Genomic DNA, 22,188 nt, shown 5'->3' with positions numbered 1-22,188 from the left:
CCAATTATCGAGACAAGACTGAGAATGTTCTATAACCCTGTTGTTGATAATATTGCACGTAAGCTTTTCTTGCGCTTTCGGTGTTGTCGCAGCGCACTATGTAGAGACTTATCACCATTTGGAAGCTGCACAGCAAAGGTAGCGCCACACGTAGGGCGATTCGTTGTAATTTCTAATCTCTGGAAGGCGGGAGAGGGCACGTTCTTGAATGAGAGAAGTAGTCAACTACTGGCAATATTAACGAATCGTTTTATCTGCGGAACGTTCTAAAATATAATGAGGATATAAATACGCGGATTCAATTTTTCGGTTGATCTGTACAAAGAATGGGTTAATCAGATTTCAGAGGTAAGTGTGACAATTCATACAGTCGATTAGTGATCAGTCAGCGTCCTCTGGTTGCTTTATAAGATATAGTGTTTCGAAAATTAAGACATTGACAACAGCAGAACTTCCGGGCCCTCAGTGTAGTGCTAGTTGTGGTCGAGGGGAGAAGGCCCCCCCCCCCCCCCTCTCTCTCTCTCTCTCTCTCTCTCTCTCTCTCTCTCTCTCTCTCTCTCTCTCTCTCTCTCTCTCTCTCTCTCTCTCTCTCTCTCTCTCTCTCTCTCTCTCTCTCTCTCTCTCTCTCTCTCTCTCTCTCTCTCTCTCTCTCTCTCTCTCTCTCTCTCTCTCTCTCTCTCTCTCTCTCTCTCTCTCTCTCTCTCTCTCTCTCTCTCTCTCTCTCTCTCTCTCTCTCTCTCTCTCTCTCTCTCTCTCTCTCTCTCTCTCTCTCTCTCTCTCTCTCTCTCTCTCTCTCTCTCTCTCTCTCTCTCTCTCTCTCTCTCTCTCCTCTTCTCTCTCTCTCTCTCTCTCTCTCTCTCTCTCTCTCTCTCTCTCTCTCTCTCTCTCTCTCTCTCTCTCTCTCTCTCTCTCTCTCTCTCTCTCTCTCTCTCTCTCTCTCTCTCTCTCTCTCTCTCTCTCTCTCTCTCTCTCTCTCTCTCTCTCTCTCTCTCTCTCTCTCTCTCTCTCTCTCTCTCTCTCTCTCTCTCTCTCTCTCTCTCTCTCTCTCTCTCTCTCTCTCTCTCTCTCTCTCTCTCTTCTCTCTCTCTCTCTCTCTCTCTCTCTCTCTCGTGAATATTTCAGCAGTACCGGGATATTGGAGTGATTTATTAAAACAGAAATAAGCTGCATATATCAACTGAAAATCAAAGTTTTCAGTGATGATTTACTTTTGCCAGAACTAAATTTCGTATATGCAGTCCGAGAATTTCATAGTATATAAAAATACTTTGTTTAAGCTTACTGGGTTCGAAACACATTCAAACACTTAACTACCATAAAGAGACAGCCGAAATTTTTATGAATGTCGAGAAGAGAAAGCAAGAAGATGTTGCATATGTAGACATTTTAGGCGGAAATTGCAGGCTCTACCAGAACCCGAATCAGGGCTCTACCATCTGAGCCACCTAGCCATCCTTGACTTCAACCGATTTTTCGTTAAAATGTCTACATAGTGCATATCCTGTGTATATCAAATCGTAAGGTGTTGCCTGTATAGTGAACAAGCACAGAAAATATAGGAGAGAGAAGAAAACTGAGGACCATTCCCACCGGTTGAGGATAATTTTTTTCTTCTGTGGTCAACAAGAGCTACTATAGTGGAACCACGAGCAAAACAACTTGCGCAGACCCGCGACTTCTGTGCACCGTACCCCCGCGAGGAGGGGAGGGGGAGAGTGGACCATGCTTCCTTATGGGCCGAGGTGGAGGGAAGAAGGGAAAGCTGCACGGGAACTTCTCGTCCCAAGGTGTTTTTCCTTGTGGTCGATCTATACATCGAGGTGACAATGACAGTGGCCTACTAAGGGAGATTTCACACCGTGTCGCCTGAGGATTTCACAAGTCGAAATTAGGTTTGTGCGGCCTTTGGTGTCGCTACGGTGTGAAACGTTGCTGTTGATTGGCTGTCCCATTCCAATCGACATGTATCGCGTGTCCTTCGGTCTGAAACCTTCCTAAGTCTTGAAAATACAAGTCACAAGGATGGAAAATTAGTGCCTTGTTAAGGTTAGGTGTGAAGGCAGGCAGACGACAGCACCCTAAAGGATCATATCGAAACCTGCAGGAAGAACGCATCTTACTTTAATCTCCAATACGGAATGATAAAAACTTCTGGTGAGTTGATTTTTAAAAATGTGTCCGAGATAAAGAGTGGCGTGCCCAGGATTTTCGGAAGGGAGAGGGTTACGCGTACCTACTATTTTTGGTGGTCAGTCCTGATCTTGTCATATCTTCCTCTCTTTAACGTTCTTCTTTTATGTTTTAAAAAAATAAGGAATACTGGGTCAAATGGGGTTATGACCTCACCAACCCTCCCTTGGGCACGTCACTGGAGATAAATGAGTAAGCATTTTATCATACTGGGAGACGAAATATTAGATGTGTTGGGAACGGAAGGGTTTTCACTGTGCATTAATTGTTTCGTGATCCAGTCGTATTCGAGAAGATTTCCTTTGTTTCGTGCCGATGTATGACAAGACAGCGGAAGCTGTGACAGGCATTTTTGAACACTTGTGAGTGCTAAGGCCTGAATGTGAACAATTTGGTGGGTTTCGGCTTTTATAAGAGCTGTAAACATAGAAGGACAAGACACGTTAGTGGTATTCAGGCTCGAATCAGAGAGACATATTCGAGAGCTGTCTGCGTCCAGTTCGAAGCCCACAATTTGAATCTCGCGTTGTCGAGTGGATTGTCCATCCCGTGCATGTGTAACAGCTTCGTAAAAACACTCAATGACACCATAGATGTTTTGATGCCTGATGAGAAGAAATGGACAAACACACATACTGAGATGGTTCTGGCACACAATGTTAATGCATGGAAACAGAGGAGTCGAGTGGTAAAAAATGTTCCGATTTCACGTTCTGATTAAAATGACAGCCTTACAGTGGCGACGATTTAAGGGATAGTTGCTCCCCATTTTTTTGCCTCAACATTATGACCTCTTAATGTTAAGCCTTGTCTACCAAGAGAAAGTAAACTTTCCTTCAACGCCCTCCGCATCCCCCCCCCCCCCCGTTTTGGAACCCAATTGCCACCACTGGTCTAAAATATGCAATTGTGAGGTTCTTACTATACCCTTTAAAAAATGGTGTTGAGCCCCCCCCCCGAAAGGAATTCCTGGATACGTGCCTGCCCCTGACCACCTTTACCCCCCAGGGTTTCCCCCAGGTACCCATGTTATTCGATGCAGGGTGGGTGCTGGGGCCGCTTCCATCGTTAGAAAAGTTCCCGGATTTGAACCGGCCGGGGATCGAACCCAGGACCTTGAGCATGGTAGTCAGACGCGTTACCGACTGAGCCACCGCGGCCAGGTATCAGTATTGGAAATAATCAGTTGGAATCAGCTGATCCTTTCTGGAGTCTTGGTGTTTTGAGGGTCCTCAAAAATACCTATGACACTTTCACAATGCAATTATCCAAAAAACTATACAATTTGAAGTTTTCATTAATTTTGCACCAGTATTGCAGTTGAAACTTGATTTCATATGTATTTTTTAGGGGACCCAAGGTAATAAAAAAGAACTTCAAATGCAGGAAAATGTAAAATCTAGGGAAATTTAAATTTTGATTGGGATCATGAAGAGTATTGAGAAGGAAGACCTGGGAATGTAAAAACTGGGTTCCACTGTATGTGGAAAAAGTTTTTAAAGATTTTAATATTCTGGTATAATTCTTTCAGTATTTTAAAGTGAAATTCTGGTAAATTGATGTCTTATACAGTAATTGCAATTGAATACTTATGTGTTAATATTAATCAATAGTCTGAGGCTCACAGTCTACTTTGAATGTGGCTTTGCTTTCGAAGATTTACGACAGCTTTTTTTTTGTGAAAGTTGTGAAATTCTTGCCAACCTACAGAAATAATTTATTGTGCTACATTTCTATCACTCTTCTTGTAGTTTACGGTTTTAAGCATTTAAACACATTTTTTCGTGTTAACGTTTCAAGAGAACACACACTACCTTCATCAGACATTATTGGTCATGTACCACTACACATTTTTCTTTCCTGCATTTTTCACTGCTTCCAGTTTCTGGCTGAATCTCTTTCCATTCTGTTCTAATCCTCTCATTCTCTTACACTCTTAAACACAAGTACAGTACAAACAAATGTCTGTTTAAGGGTGTGTTCTCCCAAAACATTACATCAGAATGTGTTTAAATGCTTGTAACAACTGTAAACTACAAGAGGAATAATTCTACAATGCAAGCAGTACACCCATATATCTGAATTATTTTGCGATTCCTTACACATAAATAATATTTAATTTGTTTGGTCATTGCTGGCTGAGCATTTAGTCCATGGCTTCCTAACAGGTGTGTCACAATATATGGGAGAAATTAGACATAAAAAAAGTACTCGTGTCCATGTGATTGTATGTACACTTTCCATGTATGAGTGTTTGAAACAAACTGTTAACAAATGAAACTGTGCTCCAAATGAAAGGAAAATGATTGGGAAACACTGATGTAGTCAAGGGTAGAAAAATACAGTGTGCCGAGTTGCCCTGGCAGCTGAAAATTTTCACCTCGCTCCTGAATTTTCAAATTTAGTTCTAAAAAATATATGTTTTAATACTTTTTCACTTATGGAAATTTCTATTACTTTTTTTAAGTAACAAGTACATTATGTGCTTTTTAATGTTTGTGTGTTTTCTGTATAACATGCATCATTAAACCAGAATAATAAATATGCCATTATTTTTTCAATGTTGCTAGCAGAATTTTAAAATCTTGGGCGATATGATAGTGAAGGCCATTCCAGCGCAAAAATTAATTACTTTTAATCCAGTCTTGCGTTAATTAATTTATGAATTGTTTTAAAATGTGTAGCTTTATCTCAGTTCTATTAATGGCATTTTTGGACCATTTATACCCGCCCCACAAAGAAAGGGCTGGCGCCTGAATTATTTTAAGTTTTTTCTACCCCTGGATGTAAAGTGTAAATCACCAACCCTGAGACCTTCTGTAAACAAACCGTCTCACCGATTCGATGTATCACTGAACACTGAGACCTTCCCGCATGCATAGAACTTGCCATGTTGAAAGTGGCACTACTTCCGTGCCGTTCACATGATTATTTTTAGAAAATAAGCAATGTTATAAAATAGCATTATGTACACAAATCTCGAAGCTCATTGAAAGTTACAATGCATATTCCTACAAAATGTTCACACTTATCTTGCCTTGCCATGTCACGAAGTTATTTTATGAAGTGCACTATGTGTATTTGGCAGAACAAAAATCGTTATTAGGATGCTTGTCAAAGTTTTCAACCGCAATAAATTTACGAACTTTCTTTGTCTTGTTTTGATCATCATCAATATATTTATTGGACTTACAGCATTGCATATGGCTGTTTATGCCCATTATATATTTTATTTACATAAGATACAATTTACATAATATCTACAAACAAATTTTAAATACACTCCTATCTATATCAAACATTAGAAATATACATTACCATGTTATATCATTTTGTCTAAAAAATTGCAAGTAAAATATATTCAATTCGCATTCAACAAAGAAGCCAAATTTATGGGAAATGATTACTGGTGCAAACCATAAAGGTGAAGCAATAAGTACAGTGTATCCCATACTTAGAGGCATCCAAATTTCGTTTGTGACGAAAACACGAAATATGAAGTAACATTGTGTAATGTTAATTTTTCATGTTTCTGAAAGGTGTGAGGTGCATTTTTCTACCCTGTTTTGTCACGAAATAATGCGAAATGAACTGCAAAATGTGAAATATACTCTTAAACACGAAATTTATTGTTTATATCCTGATCCGACACTTTCTGAAGTCTGAAGTATCCTGTGAGTTATGCAATTCACGGAAAATTGATTAATTCTGCTGTAAAAATTGGACCCCTTTACACAGGAATAAACTTAATACTCTGGTAACTACATAAATGTGCTATTAGAAGGGGTAAGTTTATTTTGTGTAATAACTGCAGTTTTTAAATCAAATTTAGGATTATATTCACAATTTTAAAACCAAAATGTCATTTTATATAGCACTTTTGATGTGATTATTATTATTATTATTATTATAACACTGAAATTTTACTTTATTTACCGCTTTTAAACCCGAAATCGAGTCTGTTTTTGTACCGAAATTTTGCTTTTTTATTTACGAAAAATATGTGCCTCTACCCATACTACAAATTGGCCGTTGTTTTACCTTACGTAATGAATCCTATAACAACACTGGATTTTCGTGTGAATTATTTTACTTCTATGAGTTTGCAATGCTTTCTGCATGCACGTGGTTTTGTTTACAGAAGGTCTCAAGGTTGGTGATTTGAACTTTAGACATTTTCTCTAGTTGACAACAATGCTTAAATGATTTTTACATTTGCCTGTTACTGTAAGTTTAATTCAGTTAAGACATTTAATTGCTTCAGTTGTACTTATCCTTCCTTTCATAATTGCAGGTTGCAGGATTGGCTTACCGCTATAATATATTCTATATACAGCAGTGGTTTGTAGTTCCTAATTGGTTAGCTAAAGTTAGCTCAGCTACATTAGGTTGGATCTTAAAGTCTGGTGCACCTCAGGAAGGTCCCATTGGTGCTACTTTGGAAATACAGCGACAACAACAGTTGGAAATTTTGGAACAGCAAGTTCTTCTCAATAGGGCAAGGGAATTCAGAAGACAGGTGAGCACATTGCAAACATCAGTCTACATTCTGGGTAAATGCAAAAAAATTATTAATATATAAATGATTACATTTTATGTAACTTGGGACCACTTTAGCTCGCTTGTAATCATAGAACATATTGTAACATATATGTAAAATGTCTGTCTAGTCTGGTAGTTTCAACCCACTTATTTCATTTTCATATATCACTGTGTATTGGTAAGATAGACTTAACTACATTTTAACATGGAGATGATGACTATGTTCAATTTCACTGCATTTCACAATCCATATTTGAAAGCCTATTACCACAGATAAATGATGGTTCTACATGTACTAACGGATTTTGAATGTATGCTGCTCATTGTTTCGCTGGTGACATCATGGCAAGCAAAGGGCTCTCAATTCCGTATACTATTTAGCATCGTTCATTCGAACTATTGCACGATCAAGTGAAAAGTCTCACTGCAGCACTCTAATGTTATTGATAGTTATTCAGGTGTTTACCAGCCAAGAAAGTCATGAAAGTCAGGAAGAAACAAAAATAACAAGTAGATCAAGAAATTATATTTGTGGTCAAGAATTTTTGCTATCACAGTGGCTAATCTCGAAGATGACAATAAATGGTGGTAAGATAAGATGGATGAAGGGACAAGGAAAAATATATTGGGATGACAACACAAGCTGCACATAAATTTTACTGGCTCTGATGCCAGAGCCTCATTAGTGTGCCAAATGCAGTCCAGAATGGATAATAGATAAAGCAAATCTAATTCTCGTGTTAAATACAGCTTCAGTTTTCATCTTCACAGGCCTTTTGGTAGGGGTTTTTCATTAAATAAATATTTATTTTTCTTATTGCTAATTTCCAATCTTACCTAAGTAGGGGTTGTATAAATAAAGTTTAAGAAAAATGAAAAAAAAGGTCAAGAATTTTGGATTTGTTATTTTGTAGGTTTAAAAAAAAGGTAAAGTGCTCCCCTGTGCATAGCTCCACGCCATGAAGGCGTATAGGGGGTGTGGGGGTAATGCCCCATACTTTCTTGATCTGGTCGTGAGTGGGGGCGATGTGATCAGCATCACGCCCCTGACCACCTTTACCCTCCAGGGTTTCCCCCAGGTACCCATGTTATTCGATGCTAGGTGGGCGCCGGGACCGCTTCCAACGTTAGAAAAGTTCCCGGATTTGAACCGGCCAGGGATCGAACCCCGGACCTTTTGTAGACACCTTGTTATTACAGGCACTTAAATGTGTTTATTTTTCTATTTGGCATGAAACTATGTTATGCCTTGGGCTGGAAAATACATTCTTATTCACTATTAAATATCTAAACATTACTGATGAATAAGTAATTTTTTGTATGCTTGTTAAGTCAGAAGCTGAAGCAAATAATTGAAGTTATTTGCATGTTGCAAATTAAGTGCCTCGGAAGTAAAACTTAACTCGCAAAAATATGAAACTGTGAAAAACACAGGTGAAAGCTTGTCCATTACATTGTGGTTTACATTACATTTGTTTCCGTGTTCCTGACTTCATTCACTATTGTGCAGCAACTAATGTTAACTCAATGTGGGTTATGAAGTTTTACTCCCGAGTTTCTCAGTTAAAAGGTATCTCACATGCAGTTTCATTATTTGCTGATTTTGTTCATACTTTCACACCCTGCAAAAAATAATAGGGCATGAATAAGCAGAAAATATGTGAACACAACTAATTTATGACATAAAAACTTATAAAATTATGTTATGCATACTTTTATGTGTTGAGTGGTATTCACTAATTACCATTGTATAATAGTAATGCATTTGAAATTCCACGCTGGTTTAAATAAAATGTAAGATATCAGAAACTGCAAATGGTAGAGTTACAAATCCTACCTTGTTTTGTTCAGTGTATATTAGGCAATAAGCCTATGGTCATAAAAACAATTTTGATTTATCAAGTAGAAGAAGAAAAGGATGAAAGTTAAAAAGAAAAAAAATCACAAAGTTTAACTTCAGCCTTCACTAATGGAGGCAACACTATGATAGGGTTGAAAGGGTACATCCATATTACTTTTTATGTGAATCATCCCAGTTACAAAAACTATGTACTTGTTGTAATTTTTGAAGGAAAAAAATATTTTCCATAAGATAGGAACATGTCTTGTATATAACCAAAAAGGAGATATTTTTTTAAACAATTATATCTCTGAAACTAATAATATACTAACAAGTCATATCTCATTTTGTTCAGTACAGATTATGCTATAAGCCTATGGTTATAAAAAACAATTTTACTTTATCAAGTACAAGAAGGTGAAAAAATACTTTTCTCTACTTCGACAATTTCCTGGAGGCAGTGCTTGTAGTATACCACTGATGCAACACAAAAAGAAGCCGCCAGTGATGGTTGCCAAGTATTTGCACACACAGAAAGCCAAATCTTGAATGTACTCTGCCCTCCAAAAGAAATTATGCAGCAAGCACTATTTGCTTTTGATTCATGACTTATGAACAAAATAATACACCCCTCTGCATCCCTGTTTTCCTACTGTGCTGAATAATAGTGGCTATAAAAAGATCCTTGCATTCTTGAATGCTCTGTTGCAATGTCTGAAACATGACTCCCTCCAAATTCCATTAGCACTCATCCTTGAAAAGGAAACTCGCCTCATTTGTCTGCATACAGGAACAGATTTATTTTCACAAAACTCATGTTTAGACAACAGAATTGAAGAACAGGATTAAAGCCATTAAAAACTCGCACATGCACAAAAAGTAGGCACCTAATATAGCCAAAATCACATTACTATAGTGGAACCCTGGATTTTACATTTTTCGCCATTATACATTCAATCTTGATGGTTGCAAATAAAATGTTATAAACATTTTTCTCCTTCTCCCCCCTTCTCTCTCCCTCGCTCTCTCTGAAAATTTTTATTTTAATGTAGGGTTATTCTTTGAGAGATCAGATCCAGAGATATTTCTTACCAAGGCAGAGGTTTGGAGTAGGGTCACGTGTTGGCCATCAGATGACACACTCACATTGTTCTGGGCTGAAGCTTGGCTCACAGCTGACAACAATCGAAGCAATTGCATCATCATTCTGCAGGCCACCTGTGGAAAATGTTTGAAATGACTGCAGAAAATGTATTGTGATGCTAATACAAGCTCCACGTCTTTTATCTGCACATGTCATAAGTTATTTCATCTTTCATACTTTATTTTCATGTAGCATCAAGCATGTGAATATTTTTGAATGTTTTTGTCTTTCTTCACAATTGTAAGAAAAATTTTAATTCTAGGGTCAAGGGTATGCTGAAACCCTTGTTGGTCCTGAAAACTATTGGCCAAACCAAAATGGAGCAATATTTGGTGGATTTTTAAGAAATAGGAGAAACAACCAAAGTAATAATGAAGGTAAGAGCTTGTATGTGATGTGTAATGATTGTTTATTGGAACAGAGGGGTCTTATGTAGGGACTATAATATTGGAGATGCGGAGTGCAGACGTGTTTTCTTGAGGTCCTACCTGCGGGATGCGCTACCTGACATTCGCGGAAATGGGTGTGTCGTTGGCCGTGTACCGAGCACAGATCGGACTCTTCTGTGCATCGAGGGCTTTCCTCAAGACCCGACAAGAATCCTTCGGTGACAGTGTTAAACCGTCGAAATGTTATCAAGCTTACGGCTTGGTGATACTGACGATATTAATCGTTGGTGGCGTCGAGGTAACCCCCCCCGAAAGTAGACAGAAGCGAGTTAAGTGAAATCCATGATATCCTCAAGTCTCTCCAAAGTTCGAACGAGGCTATTATGAATGAAATCAAGGAAATGAAAGATACTGTCACCAAGCATGGGATAGGATATGGATAAGTTGGCAGTTGAACTGAGTGACTTACAGGGATATTGTAAGTTTTTAGAATGGCATGTTGAGGACCAAGAGAACAGGTCGAGAAGGCAAAATCTCATGTTTCGTGGCATCGAAGAAGAAGATCGTGAATCGTATGCCATGACCGAGGCAAAAATCCAGGAAATGATCGAAGGAAAGCTCAAAGTGTCCCTCGGTGAGCTCGGTCTCGATCGTGTGCATCGTCTCGGGAAGAAGCAAGGAAACAAGAACAGACCTGTGATATGCAAATTTCTGTCGGACAAAAAGAAAGTGAAAGAAGTGTTATGCAACAGCAAAGAACTGAAAGGAAGCCGTGTGTATTTGGAGGAGGACTACTCTGCAAAGGTTCAAGAAGAACGGAAGAAGCTGCAGTACCACATGATCGAGGCCAGGAAACAAGGAAGGTATGCATACCTGCAGTTATGGTATCTGTTCATCGACAGGAAGCGTTACTCACTCGGCAACCTGGAGAGTATGCAACCGGACGAAGTACCTGTCTCTCAGGAACGTGACAAAGGAATTCCACCTGCCCCTTCCATGCCTCCGTCGGAGGCTGTGACACCAGCTGGAGTAGCAGGAGGGCATGGACCGAAGCAAGGTTCGCCATCCACCCTCTCCTCCCGTCTGGACCCGAGGGTAAGGAACAACAATAGGGAGAGAGGTCATTCCACCCAATGATGGACAGGCAGTCAACGTTCATCCCCAGAAAAAGGGAAAGAGACTGTGAGTAAAGCATTATTTAATCTCGCATTTCAAAATACCCAAGGACTCCATATGAAAATTAGGACTTTCTCTCAAAGCATTTTTGCCAACAACTATGCTGCTGTGGCTGTAGTCGAAAGCTGTCTAGTACCTGGGATCAGGGACAGTCAACTGTTCGATGACAGATATGGCATAACTAGATGTGACCGGAAAATGAGAACCTGGGGGTCAAAAAAGGATGGAGTGGATTCTTTTAGGAATACAAAACAAATTCAGATCAACCACTATAGAATTACCTGACCTAACAATTGAATGTGTTCTCGTAAAAACTGTAATTAACAATATTATGTCCCTGTTTATATTCATAGTACATTTCCCACCATTGTGTACTATTTCAATTTATGAAGCAATTTATTCTGTATGTCTTCCCAGTTCACGCAGACTCCTCGTAGGTGATTTTAAGTAGCCAGAAGTAACATATTCTAATTATGATTTCAGCAAAGGCTCACAAAATCTAAAACTCTCCAACTTTATGTCTTACTATAATTTAAGTAGTGTAAACAATGTGTTAAACACCAACAACAAAATACTAGATTTAGTTCTGACTAACATCCAAAACGTGTCTGTCTGTAAAGAAACTGAAACGTTAGTATTGGAGGATGAACATCACTCCCAACTTAACATCGAATTCTTTGTTTCAAAACACGTTAAAGCAAATAAAGGGAAAACAATTAGCATACATAATTTCCAAAAAGCAAACTTTGAAGTAATGTACCGTGAAATTGCTACCATCAACTGGGAAGAAATATCCAATCAAAAGAATGTAAATGATGTGCTTGATATTTTCTATGAAAATCTTGATAAAGTTTTCAAAGCCACCGTCCCGTACAGAAACAAATCTATAACATCACGCTATCCTAGTTGGTTCACCAGTGGTATAATTAAAAACATTAAAAGCAAATCCCACCACCATAAGAAATGGAAACGTGGAATTGATAATATCAACTTTCATTGTGTACAGTTTGAAACTCTCCACAAAATAACCAAAAGGCAAATTGAAAAAGCTTACAGGGAATTACATATCAGAAACAAAATTATATAAAACTCTATTTTAGACACTTCTGGTCCTTCGTCCAAAATAAAGGAAGGAAAAATGCCCCTCAAATACAATGACACTACACTACACTAGACGATGACGAGGCAATTGCGAACGCCTTTGTTCAGCATTTTCTTTCCACCTATAACAACACGCCCGTGAATTACAACTCCAATTTAATCAAAGACCATGAAAAGATAGTTGTAGGTGAAGCATTTGTACTAAACGCAGTCAGTATTGAAGATGTTGAAAAAGCAATAAAAATGTTAAAACCAAAGAAATCCTGTGGTCCTGACGCCATTCTGCCCTCAAGCTTATTAGCCCTACCCTTAATGAAAATATTCACTCTTTCCCTAGCTACGTCTGTATTTCCCATGAAATGGAAAACATCTACAGTGCATCCCGTACACAAAAATAGTGGCACTGGTAACATTGAAGAGCATAGGCCCATAGCTTTATTGTCTGCGCCCGCAAAAGTTTTTGAATGTCTTATTTATCAAAGATTGTTGTCACACATATCCCCAGTAATATCTGCAAACCAACACGGCTTCGTCCCGGGTAGATCCACTGTTACGAACCTATCCCTCCTAAGTTATTTCGTTGCAACTAATCTAGAAGAAAGAAAGCAAGTAGATGTCATGTATACAGATATATCCAAGGCCTTCGATAGAGTAAACCACGATATTTTGTTGAGTAAACTCTCGTGTTACGACCTCTCCAAACCAGCACTAAATTTCTTTGCTTCTTATCTAAAAGACCTTAAGCAGAACATATCTTATAATGGAATTTTAACAGAAGAGTTCGCAGTTTTCTCAAGAGTCCCCCAGGGTTCGAATCTCAGTCCTCTGTTGTTTTTAATTCTAATCAATGACTTACCAAAGTACCTGTGTGACTCATTCAGGCTCTTATATGCAGATGACTTAAAATTCGGTAGGACTATTTGTAATATTGATAACTGCAAATCCTTACAAAATGAAATCAATACAGTAACAAAATGGTGCAGAATAAATGATCTTAATCTGAACATAGAAAAATGCTGCACGATGACATACTGTGCAACAGAAAGCAAATTGAATTCAATTACAAAATAAATAACACAAAAGTTAAAAGGGTTAACGAGATGAGAGATCTAGGAGTTACATTTGATTCAAAACTTGCATTTGCAACACATGTTGAAAGGGTCGTAAATGAGGAACACAGGAACCTATGGTACGTAATTAGAATGAGTAAAGAGTTTATGAACAAAGAAATAATGAAAATAATATTTAACGCTTTAGTCAGAAGCAAAGTAGAATATGCAGCAGAAATATGGGCTCCTCAGGACAAAAAGTACACACATAAAATAGAAATGCTGCAGTCTAAATTCGTAAGGTACGCCACTTATAAAGAAACAGGCATATATCCCTGCTATGAATCATACACTTTCCTCTGTAAACACCACAACCTGCCTTCTCTCAGCAAAAGAAGGAAGATGCAATTGCTCTGTTTCTTATACACAATCATGAACAATAATATTCAAGTGCAACATCTTCTAGAACAAATACACATACGTGTTCCTATCTCCAAGACACGATCCAAAGGGGGCCTCTTTTACTGTAGTAACAGAAGATCGAACATTATAAAGAAATCACCTATCAGAAGAATGTGTGAACTCTACAACAGATGATCCGAAAGGGAACCAAAATTAGATATATTTCACATGCCTATTGGGACATTCAAAAAAGTTATTCAAGGAATGGAAGAATAAATGTCAACAATGTAAATATAAATGCAATTTTTGTAAATATATATTTCTTTCGTAGTTTATACTCAATTACATATATGTACGTACTTTCTAGAGTGTCAATTATTTACAGGTCCTTTATTACACACATAATTAATGTATTTCTTCAAGGTAAATAACTTCTATCCTTGATTTATACTGTATTTTATTTCCATATTTTATGTAATTTATAGTATATTATATTAGTATCTCCTTATATACACTAGTGTCCAAAATTAAAGCAACAAACAGAAATCCTTTCGTCGTGTGATTTTTTTGTTGATAAATTTGCCAAGTTTAACCTGTTGCTATCATGATTTTTTTGTTGATAAATCCTGGCAGGGGTGCCCACAGGGGGGGGGGGGGGGGTTGTGCCATCGAAATTTTTGGGGGATTTTTCCCTTCAAATAATATAAAATTCAACATTTATATCTTTTCCAAAATATATGTAAAACGTTTACACCTTAAATGCACCATATTTAATCCATTAGATGAAGAAATGGAAGTGTTTAGGGCATTATCGAACTCCTATATATTAGGCCTTAATTGACACGTGGGTTGTGAGGGGGATTCTGAATTAAACTTTAGGGGGGGGGGGAGTATCCAGCTCTGGGTCTTAGATTATGGCGAGTACTTTAGTTAGAGGGGGATTGAGCATTAAATTGAAGGGGATATCCAATTCTTGTGTATTACTATTGTTTTAGACTGTTGCGGAAATTCTGGTGTGGAGACAGAATTATTTTTTTGGAGGAGGCAATATCTACTCTTCAATATTAACAGTAAGTCTAAAATTGGCATGGAAATTTTGGTGGTAGGATTGAGTATGAAATTTAAACGGGGAGATAGAAAGCTCTTGATAAAGTGTTAAATCTTAGATTGTCAAGGGATTTCTGTAGTGGAGAGAGAGTTCGAACATTACATTTTGGAGACTGTATTTAGCGGTAAGGCATCCACTGTTTTCGACCCTGAATGTGCCAAAGGAAAAGCTGGAAAAGACTAAATATCTCTGGATCTTAAGAAAGTATTGACACCCCACTAAATTAATATTCTTCAAAGCCTGCAAAGAAATGGATGTAAAAATTTTCTTGCTCGCTTCGCTCGCAATAATTTGTTGCTACGATGTGTGTTTGGCACTTTAATGAGATGGATATGAAGTTTTTATACTAAAGCTACATTACAAGACAAGCGATATTCTCGATTGATTGATTTGTTTTTAAAGTCCACTTTATGCACTCTAAGGCTGATCTGGACTGAACCTACAGTTTAAAGTGGGATCCACGCGATATTCTCGTTTATGATAAACAATTTTAGGGGTGGTCTTGAGTGATGGCACCCCTGTTTAGGGAGGAGGGGCAGATCAATTATAATGTTCAGTAAAGCTAAGAAAAAGTTACTTTCGGTAGACACGCTGTCGTAATTAAATATTTTGTGGGGATTACGATATGGTTTAAGAGCACGAATGATATGATTTGGAGGAAACGCATGACATGATTTTGGGGGGGATGTGCCATTGGCCTTGGGGAGGGGGATAGGGCACCGCTGAATCCTGGCACATTAAGGTTAGTTTATTTTCTATCTTAAACCAGTTGTCTATGACATCATAAATATTACTATCACCTGATCGTATTATGTGGTCAAATGGACACACGGGAAAGAATTTCCGTTCGTTGCTTTAATTTTGGACATTCGTATATATATATTTTTTGTACATGGTGGTAAAGATCTGAAATACTGAGTGTAAAGATAAATACGTTGTGCATTGTAATTGAAATATTGTATTCATGTAGGCTACTTTTGTAGATAATAGTTAGATATTTTTTTCCACTCTCTTCAATTAACAAGTATTATTATAATTCGCTTTGTTAACTGTTGTATACACATATAATTTAGCGTTGACATGTTTTATGTTTATTTACATTTCTGCACAATAATATTTCTTATCAAACTGTAAATTTACAAACTCAAAGCAAGAAATGTAGAACACTGTATTTGGGCATTCGCCTGTTGTGTTTAATAATAATAAATAAACAAACAATGAAATGAGCTCTAGGTGATTAATGTTTTTTTTAATTTTATTCTTTCTGCAGGTAATAATAGTACATTTTCAGGAACATTTTAAATATTTAATGAAACAAAATATCAGGTTTTCAACATTTTAACCTCTATATTTCTGAGGCATTTTTTTAAAAAAAATTAAAATTGAGGGACAAAGGTTACCTGGTCTGGAAGGCTGATTATTGTGATTTCCTGCAAATTTGGTGCACCCAGCATCCATACAGTTGATGCTAGAAGAGATTTTAGAAAAAATCTGCTGTAAGATGGCTACACTGCCTTTCTTAAACTTTCTTCATTACTTTTCCCCCAAGAAATTCCACTTATTTTCAACATGACTTGAGTTACTGTGGTGACCATGGGGGCATACCAAGTATGAATTTTTGTGTAAAAGTTAATTTTCTTCTTCAGAATTTTTTTGAACTGTCATAATTGGGAGGAAAATTGTATAAATTTCACATCGCTAAGAGGTCAGCCATCCCAAAGATGAATAAACAGATTTCATTTCTATGACAATTAGTTCTCTTGCTAATATTTTGTTGTCGTTGTTGTTGTTATAGTGTGTGGCAGGTTTGAAAAGTTCGTGTCCTGTCGATAGACACTGACACGCAGGACCAGCTCCAGTAGACTAAAGGCTATTTCTTCCTTCTCTCTGTACGTGTAAAGTTTTCAGAGCTTCTTCTTGTTTTGAATTTAAATCATTTAACTGCACCTGTCAAATAGGGGAGCTTTTTCACATTTGAACCAGATGAGTAATATATTCACCTTTTGCACATTGATTTTGCCATTGAAATGCATAAAACAGTGATTTAATATTAGTGATAGAAACTAAGAAATTTGCCTGAATTGGAATGTGGGGTCCTGATATTCTCTGTCAGTACTCTATATTCAGTGTCTGGTTTCCCTACAATTTTCACAACTTACCTGCTTGCATTGACTAACTCCACTCATGGAAGAACTTCCAATATTTTTAAAAATAATTGTACGAGTATAGTTAAAGGTAAATCACTCACTGCGTTGCATCTGATATTTTGCCAAGGTTTACTTGGCTTCCTCAGGTATATTATGAAAGAAAACAGGCATTGTAATGCTTTAGCATTACATTAGGAGTATCCTAATTATTTCCTCACTTGTTTATTTTTGTCATTACCATGTGGTATACTCATGAGAAAAAGTTAAACTTTGCAAAATGTAAGATACCTGTCTACTGAAGCACCCCTATGAGCGATTTACTGTTTACTATATTGATTTATTGACCCATGGCATGAGCTATGTTTTAAATAATTGTATTATTAGTGGGGATGGGATGGATTAATCCGTACTCTGTCGGTATCTGCCGATATAAGCATATCACTGTATCGGTGAAATTAATGATTATTTTACCGATCCGATATATCTATAAATAACTTATAATTTAGTGCAAAATTCTGTCCTTTTTGTTATAATTTTTATGGATAATCTCCATGCCCTACTTTTTAAAAAAGTAAAGATCTAAATATGCAACTTCTTTTGCACTGCAGTCACCTGGAAACAAACATTTATTTAGGTCGGTGAACTATTCAGGTTCTTCAAGGACCATTTGGAATTTTGTATCGGATCGGTAGAATATTGATTATTGGTATCAGTAAATTTTATATTGGTACTTTATTAGTTTTGGCCAAAATTTCATATCGGCCCATCCCTAATTATTAGAATACTTTTTGTGGATCATTTGATTCTGGTCTACTTTAGGAATAGGGTGATGATCACTTCCACGTCTATCAATTCTATTTTCTGGTATACATACAACCTTCTCAAAATCATGCAAGTCTTAAGGTTTCATTTTCTTTGTCAGATCTCACCATAAAAATCCATATTCTGTAAGTCATATTTAAAAATGCTGAATTTTTAATGCTATTTTTTTCTTTATTCTTTCTGTATCAGGCTACAGAAATTTATGAAATTATAATAATATTTTCCCACCATTGCAGGCAATACTCCGCCACCTTCTGAGGAGCAGGTACAAACATTGGTTGAAATGGGATTTGAGAGGCAACGAGTTATGAGTGCACTTCGCAATGCAAATAATGACATCCAAGTCGCAACAAACATACTTTTGCAAGAATCATGAAATAATTCAGGTTGTGGATGGCCATCGTGAACTACTTTTATTTCGTTTTTGTAAGAGACAATTTTTTTTCAACTTTAGACCATCAGACTGAGCTGTGACAAATATGCCAGTGGTGGTGTTCATTTTAAAGGTGTGGCATCGCCGGAAGAAGATTGTAATATTTGTTTCTTTGCATGTATGATATGTAAGTGCAAAAGGATGCTGAATGAGAAAAAGTAAAAAATTTACTACCAAAACTCTTCTGTACATATTTGTATGTGCATAGGTGCAATTTGTATTTGTACATACTGTAACTATGTTTTAATTGTTGTGTTATTGTTGTGAAATATATAGTGTTTTTGTTACAATTTCTGGGGAAAAAGGACAGCAAAGAAAGGGTGTGGGTGAGTGTGTAGTCAAATGTGCTGTGATTGGAAGAAAAGAAATCCCGAAAGCAGCAGTTTTTTCTTTGTATGTGGAAAACTGTGGTTTGAAAAATTTACAATTTCATGTATCAGTATGAAGAATTTCAACAAGATCCAGTGAACTTCTCATTTTTATTGCATACCTGTAATATAAACATGTAATATAATCAATGCATGCTGCTGTTATTTATTCCATTTCTCTCTTGTCTCCATTTGTTTTCCATTGTTGGAAAATCGTGAGTTAACTTTTTAAAGTTGATACTTCATGTCACATGTCAACACTGTAAAATAAACAAGACAATACACCTTTGTTTGGGTTTACCAAATTTTCAGACTAACCTCAAGCTTGGAAAGGTTATAAGCAAGACACATTGGGAATATCTTCCATATCAACCTCTTAATATCAGGAAATGACTTGACCATTCTAGACTGATACAATCTTGGATAAGTTTTTATACCTTAAAACTAGGGATGTGCCAAAGCCGATTGCAATGGTATGAAAATCAGCAGAAATTGGCATTACGGCAAAAATCCGATATTTAAACCGGTACAGATAATACTAGAGTTTTTGCCTTATAATAAGTTTTATATTTTAGTTTTGTAAGATTTATTGAAAATTAGGTTATGATTCTTCTTCATTGTCAAGTTTTTATAATAAAATTATTGCAAACTCTCATTTAGAGGATCAACCTACCTCAAAATCAGAAATAAAACAGTACATTGCTGAAGCAACTAGTCCACGTGACCAGGATCTGCTGTTTTATTGGAAAATACTTGCTGCACAGTATTCAGTGTTGCTGGACAGATTTGCGATAAGAGAAGTAGATTACTTCCAGAAGTGCTTCCAAAACCCATGTCTCTGAAGTTGAATCTGCCAGCATTAAATTTACATTAAGAACAGGAATTCATTTTGCATTTGAAAGAACTGCTTGTACTAATGTTAAATCTCTTGAGAATCTATGTTGTTCTTAAAGGTTCTCATAACCACTTTTTGTAGATGCAAATGTAGATCCTCATCTCTTGAGAATATATATGTATGTACATATGACATGCAATAGAAATGTATATATCAAATTTATTTTTGTCATTCTGAAAATAACATCCCATTTCTGTTGAATAATCTTATGTATTGGAATCGGTAAATTTTCAGCTTTGTCACATCCCTACTTAAAACCAATTTAATCCACGTCCTAGCCTTTTATTATGCTTTCTTATAACCTTTCCAACCCCTGAGGAAGGATCGAGGTTGATCTGAAAATTTGGATAACAAAAAGACAATGTGTGTTGTAACTAAAACTTTGTTATTTTCAACTTTTATAACCAAGAATATATACTGCTGGACAAAAAAAACCGGACACCTTAATATTTGACATCTGAATTGGAATTACTTATGAATTACGCTCTCAGTTAAGTATTGAACAACTGAATATTCATTATTGAACATTTTCCATACTTTTTCCGTTTATTATTTATGTATTTATCTACTCGTATTTACTTATTTGGAACACCTAGTAGGCTCAAAATCAATTTCATGCAATTTCGTTTTAATTTATTGATTTTCAATTCCTGTTGATGTTATTTTGTTTAATGTCTAGAGAGCCATGAATTTTGGTTCATAGTAACAGATATTATTGACATTGTCATTGCTGGTGTTTTTCTTGCAAGTGTATTGTAAGTTTGCTAGCTTGAAAATGAGACGTGAAGAGGTAATAAAAGCAGTAGCTCTTCGTGATGATGGTCGTAGTGTGCGTTATATTGCTAGGGTGCTAAATATAGCACGAAGTACTATCCATGAAGCTCTCAGACGGTATGATGCAACTGGTTCATATGGTAGAAGACCGGGTTCTGGTCGGAAACGATGCACAACAGCACGGGAAGATCGTTTCATGCGTATCATAGTCTTAAGAGACCATCGTACGACTTCAAATATTGTGGCACGGCGTTTGAGAAATGTTCATAGAGCTGTGGTTTCTTCACGAACAGTTCGTAGAAGACTGAATGAAAGTGGTTTATCATCTCGGAGGCCGGCTACAGGTCCCAGGTTGTTAGCACGTCACCGGAAGCGAAGACTGGAATTTGCTACACAACACTTACATTGGAATGTGGAGCAGTGGGAAAAGGTTTTATTCTCCGATGAGTCAAAATTCAACCTACGTTCTGCAGACGGGCATGAACATGTGTATAGAAGACCTAATGAGCGTTATGCACAGTGTTGTTTCGTTGAAATAACACCCTTTGGAGGCGGTGGTGTCATGGTCTGGGGAGGTATTTCTTTACAAGGACGTACAGAGTTGGTTCTTGTAGAGAATGGAGCAATCACAGCTCGCAGGTATATTACAGAATGTTTGGCAGATCATGTAGTACCATATGCACCATTCATAGGCCCAGATTTTGTTTTTATGCATGACAATGCGCGTCCTCACATTGTGAATATTGTCACGGAGTACCTGGACGAAGCTGGGATTACGCGATTAGAATGGCCACCACAAAGTCCGGACCTAAATCCGATAGAGCACGTCTGGGATCAACTGAAACGACATATCAGAAACCGCGCAATAGTTCCAGAAACAATTGAAGAGCTAAGACGTGCTATTCAAGAAGAATGGGAGCAATTGGACCAAGAAGTGATTGCCAACCTTATTCGAAGTATGCCACGGTGGTTACAAGCTGTAATTGATGGCAGGGGAGGTAACACCCGCTATTAGACCCCACCAGTACCAGTTAACAATATTAAAAAAAAAATATTGCTAAGATTTTTTTTGGTAGTTTTCTGTAACTTTCGTTTATGTTCTAATTTAACTTATTAACAATAAATTTTAATTTGCTTTCTGTTGAATATATTCAGGTTTTCTTATTTCCAATAATTTCTGCAACATTTACTTAGCCTTCGAATCAGAATTTATGCGTTATCACAAAAAATGCAAGTGTCCGGGTTTTTTTGTCCAGCAGTATAATTACCAGGGAACACGTTTAGATGTAGTAAAAATGTGCTAAATATGTAAATGCGTATTTAGTTATTTTCACCAAAGTATGGGGTTAAATATGGATTAACTTTAATATATAAGACACCACACAAAGTACATAAAGTCTCTGCATTGTAACTATTATCATGGCTGCAGTGGCAGCAATTGGGGGCAGAAACACACCCACTTTTTGCCACCGCACTATACTGAACCTTATCTACCACGGGAAAGTAAACTTTCATTGCCCCCCCCCCCCCCCCAGCCCAGCCCAGTTTTGGAACCCATTCACCACCACTGCGTAACTGTCTTGATGAGAAACCAGAAGTGAATCCTGTACGTGTGCCACAAAATTGTTGCTTCTGGTGCTGCTGTCCGGCAAGCAACTAGTAGCGAGGGTGGGGTTAGCAATGGGCTGCTTGACTTGGGACTCTTCCAATGGTGCCAAAATAACATTGTAACAACCAGGAGCCGATGCTTGAACCATCATTCTCTAAGGTTGACAACAATTCTAAATAAAGAAGAATTTCAAGTGTTT

General features: G+C 37.2%; 1 protein-coding gene across 1 annotated transcript in view; it reads left to right on the top strand.

Annotated features, from left to right (window-relative positions):
• The window catches only part of LOC145988397 (ubiquitin-associated domain-containing protein 2-like), a 41,397-nt gene extending 21,817 nt beyond the window's left edge, over positions 1 to 19,580 (top strand). Inside the window, exons 6-8 of the mRNA XM_083123280.1 lie at positions 6,485 to 6,709; positions 9,979 to 10,093; positions 18,147 to 19,580. Of these exons, the coding sequence (XP_082979406.1) occupies positions 6,485 to 6,709; positions 9,979 to 10,093; positions 18,147 to 18,286 (480 nt within the window). The 3' untranslated portion in view covers positions 18,287 to 19,580. The remainder of the gene's footprint in view (positions 1 to 6,484; positions 6,710 to 9,978; positions 10,094 to 18,146) is intronic.
• The last annotated feature ends 2,608 nt before the right edge of the window (positions 19,581 to 22,188 follow it).

This window comes from Lepisma saccharinum, chromosome 5 (genome assembly GCF_977018435.1).
Source record: "Lepisma saccharinum chromosome 5, izLepSacc3.1, whole genome shotgun sequence".
NCBI lineage: Eukaryota > Metazoa > Arthropoda > Insecta > Zygentoma > Lepismatidae > Lepisma > Lepisma saccharinum.
The sequence above is the reverse complement of the archived record's forward strand: the minus strand, read 5'-3'. Positions and strand labels throughout refer to the sequence as shown.